General features: G+C 38.3%; 1 protein-coding gene across 3 annotated transcripts in view; it reads left to right on the top strand.

Annotated features, from left to right (window-relative positions):
* LOC144960340 (trypsin-3-like) overlaps positions 1–3,240 on the top strand; it is a 27,309-nt gene extending 24,069 nt beyond the window's left edge. For all 3 annotated transcript variants that reach the window (XR_013642844.1, XM_078893414.1, XM_078893415.1), the window contains one exon: positions 2,878–3,240. Coding sequence is in view for 2 of the 3 variants with exons in the window: in XM_078893414.1 (XP_078749540.1) it covers positions 2,878–3,045 (168 nt within the window). In the remaining variant the exon portion in view is untranslated. The remainder of the gene's footprint in view (positions 1–2,877) is intronic.
* The last annotated feature ends 509 nt before the right edge of the window (positions 3,241–3,749 follow it).

Below are 3,749 nucleotides of genomic sequence, written 5' to 3'. Positions count from 1 at the left end.
CTTGTTCATCGTAAAACTTATAAAGGATTTCATACAAAATAAAAAATAGTTTTCATAATTTTCAATGTAATGATATAATAATATGCCAGTTCTTTTTTTTTTTTTCCTCCTCACCCGTTGACGCGACATGACGGTCGACCTTGACACAGACATTTGGGATTGGCAGATGCCAAAAAGCCTTGGAATGGGGTGGGCATTGTAACCTTGAATTATAATCTACAAACAACGCCCCCCCCCCCCCCCCCCAAAAAAAAAAAAAAGAAAAAGAAAAGAGCTGTGTGCGTGTGTGTGGTGGTGGTGGTGGTGGGGGGGGGGGGGGGGGGTGCGAATGCGAGTAGTCCCGAGGAGTACCCGTTTAACCTGCCACGGGAACACTGTCGATTTGTTTTATAAATAATAATAATAATAATAATAATAATAATAATAATAATAATAATAATAATAATAATAATAATAATAATAATAATAATAATAATAGATAATAATAATAATAATAATAATATAATAATAATAATAATAATAATAATAATAATAATAATAATAATAATAATATAATGACGATAAATAAAAAATCTTTATTGTCCACAAAATGGAAAAATTTCCGTGGTCTACGTTGCTTTTAAACTTAAATCGGATTGCAAATGTATTGATGTTATGCGTATTGGAAAAATACTCACGACATCTCCATCGGGGTATAACATATTAACACACAAAACTGCAAACGCGAACGTTCATTGTCTGATTGATATAACTTAGTGATAAGTTAATTATAAAATGCTGTCTAAAAGCAATAACAACGGGTTGACTAACATCAAATTCATTCCTTCTATTGATGCTCTGTGTTAAATTAAAATACTCACAAAGTCCGCCAGCCATAAATATCACTCCAGCCCAAAGATCTACATGGAACCTTGAACGTTATAGTCTGATATATTTTAATGAGAACTAATCATAAAAATGGGTGTCAAAAAACAATAACAATGAGATGAGTGACGTCAATTTGGTTCCTTCTATAAATATCCAAGAACTTTACTCACTCCATCCGCTCTCTCCTCCTTCAATACATCTATTCTCTCATCACTTTTTTGTGCGGCTATGCATGTGATCTTGTGAAATGACACTCGCCTTTGGATCGGACGGTACTGGATTCGAGTCCCGCTCTGAGTGGCGCATAATTGAGTCCTTGGAAAAGGCTCTTTACTCGCATTCTCTCACCTTGTTCACTGTTAAAATGAGTACCTCGCTGTTTACAGCGTCGTCTCTGTCGGGAAACAATTGCAATATCGCTTAACAGTCATGTCTCGTCTAACATGTTTTTATGTTGGCCAAAGACCCTTATGAAGTGATTTGAGCACCTTTATTGAATATAGCGGTATATATAGCGCAAGTAAATTTTTCTCTCTTTCTCTTTCTCTCTCTCCCTCTCTCTTTCTCTCTCTCTCTCTCTCTCTCTCTCTCTCTCTCTCTCTCTCTCTCTCTCTCTCTCTCTCTCTCGACATGTTAGATTATTATAGCTATTGCTACATATGATGCGAATATCTTGGACGGTTATTGATGCTATGAGTTTAGGTAAAATGCTCGCAACATCCACCAGTCGGAAATAACGTACCGTCATACAAAACTACGAGTAACCTTGAACGTTAAAAGTCTGATTGATATAATTTAGTGAGAACTAATTACCAAAATGACTGCCTTAATACAATAACAAAGAGTGGAATGATGTCAATTTCGTTCCTTCAACAGTCTAATTGATATAATTTAGTGAGAAGTAATCACTATTGTGGCAAGACGAAAGATAGAATAACAGACAGTAACTGGGATCGGTTCTGTCGGCCACATAGCCTCACTATTAATTAAAATTTATTTCTAATTTCACCAATTTTTGGAGTAAACACACAGTTCTTAGTATCAAACCTATTGTAAATTTGACGCTGATCACGAATCCGACGTGAAAACAGCGAAAATCCGAAAAAAATTGTCCACTTTTTTATACTGCCACGCCCCCCATCCCGATCGCCTAAAAAAAATATCTCCCCGTATGTGGGCAAAAATCATCTGCGATAAACGCAGGGATGGGGTCAAAGCGATAGGTCATCCGTCCCGCTACCAGCGGATGTCGGCGTCTATGGGGGGCTTTACAGAGTTTACATTTGGTTTTGAAGTTTCTTAAGCCGTTTGCACCGGAAGTGAGGACGAGAGACGCATGCGCACAACCAGCATGACGTTATCTCTCTAATAACTTGTCCGCCGGTGACGTCACACACTATGGGTGACGTCCAATCAAGGGACGCTACTCTTCCGCTAATCTCATTCCCTATATAAATGATCAAACTCAAGCTAAAGATTTAATAGACAGACCATGCTCATTGAGGGATCGTCTGAACTCATGACAATACACTTTAGGTGTCTTTAACACTTTCTCTCAACAGCAAAACAGCAGGATACACTCGAGGTGTTATCTTCTATTTTTTTTTGATCACACAGAGTTCCAAAATCGTGACGCCACTTCCTCTTAAAAACGCTAATGGCAACCAAAAGGTGCTCCTCTTGGAACGAGGACGAGAGACGCATGCGGACAATCAATATGACGTTCTATCTCTAATAACATTTCCGCAGGTGACGTCACATACTATGGGTGACGTACAATCAAGGGACGCTACTCTTACGCTAATCTCATCCCCTATAACAAACGATTGGTACAATATGAAATCGAATTATTATGGTATCATATGACCTTCTGGGGGGAGGGAAGGCCTGGGCAATAAATACAAGATTGTGAAGCGCATAGATCATGGAAAATTAGGGGAATTACGCTACATTTTATTTTTATTTATTCATTTCGGTGTTTTCAATTTGTACCTTTCCATTTTCCAATAGGGTGACAGTGGAGGTCCCTTGGTATGCAAAGGAAGTGACGGAATATGGAAACAAGTCGGCGTCATAAGTAGCGGAAACGGATGTGGTCGAGCGGGAGAATTGGCAATGTTTACCTCTGTGTCAAAATATTCCTCCTGGATTCATGAAACTATCAAGGCAAACTCCTGATCCTAAACCTCGTGTTTACATTCGAACCTACATTTTTATCCCTCTCCTCACCAACTATTGGAAAATTGTCACATGCGTTACGATATATACCAACATTTTTCTTATTCAAATTTCTCCTGGACATCATCATTAAAAAAAAACAATAAACAGTGTTTGTAGAGCATGTTTTGCTGAATAAATTATTTATCGCTAGAACTTTACTGCAATTGTGTCTGAGTGATAAAAAAGATTTTTTTTTTTTTTGGTGTTAGTTCGGTGTGAAGTTTTGGGGAAAATCATGAAAATGGCTGGTAAGGAGAGAGTTAACCAATAAATTATCGTACTCTGGAGAGGCAAGTATAGGGAATGAGATTAGCGGAAGAGTAGCGTCCCTTGATTGGACGTCACCTTACAGAGAGAACGTCAATTTGGTTTTGAAGTGTCTCAAGCCGCTTTCACCGGAAGCGAGGACGAAAGACGCATGCTCACAACCAACATGACGTTCTCTGTCTAATAACTTTTCCGCCGGTGAGGTCACAGACCATGGGTGACGTCCAATCAAGGGACGCTACTCTTCCGCTAATCTCATTCCCTATTTAAAGATTTGGCCAGAAAACTCGGCCTATAAATATTGATCAATTTAAACAATCAATATCGATCTATTTAAACAAGCAGTATTGATATATTTAAACAACCCTAATCTTGGCAAAAAAACCTGAAACCAG

This window comes from Berghia stephanieae, chromosome 15 (genome assembly GCF_034508935.2).
Source record: "Berghia stephanieae isolate SIO BIC M18660-M18661 chromosome 15, UCSD_Bste_1.3, whole genome shotgun sequence".
In the NCBI taxonomy this organism is placed as follows: Eukaryota; Metazoa; Mollusca; class Gastropoda; order Nudibranchia; family Aeolidiidae; genus Berghia; species Berghia stephanieae.
Note: the sequence above shows the minus strand (reverse complement) of the source record. Positions and strands in the feature narration are given on the sequence as shown.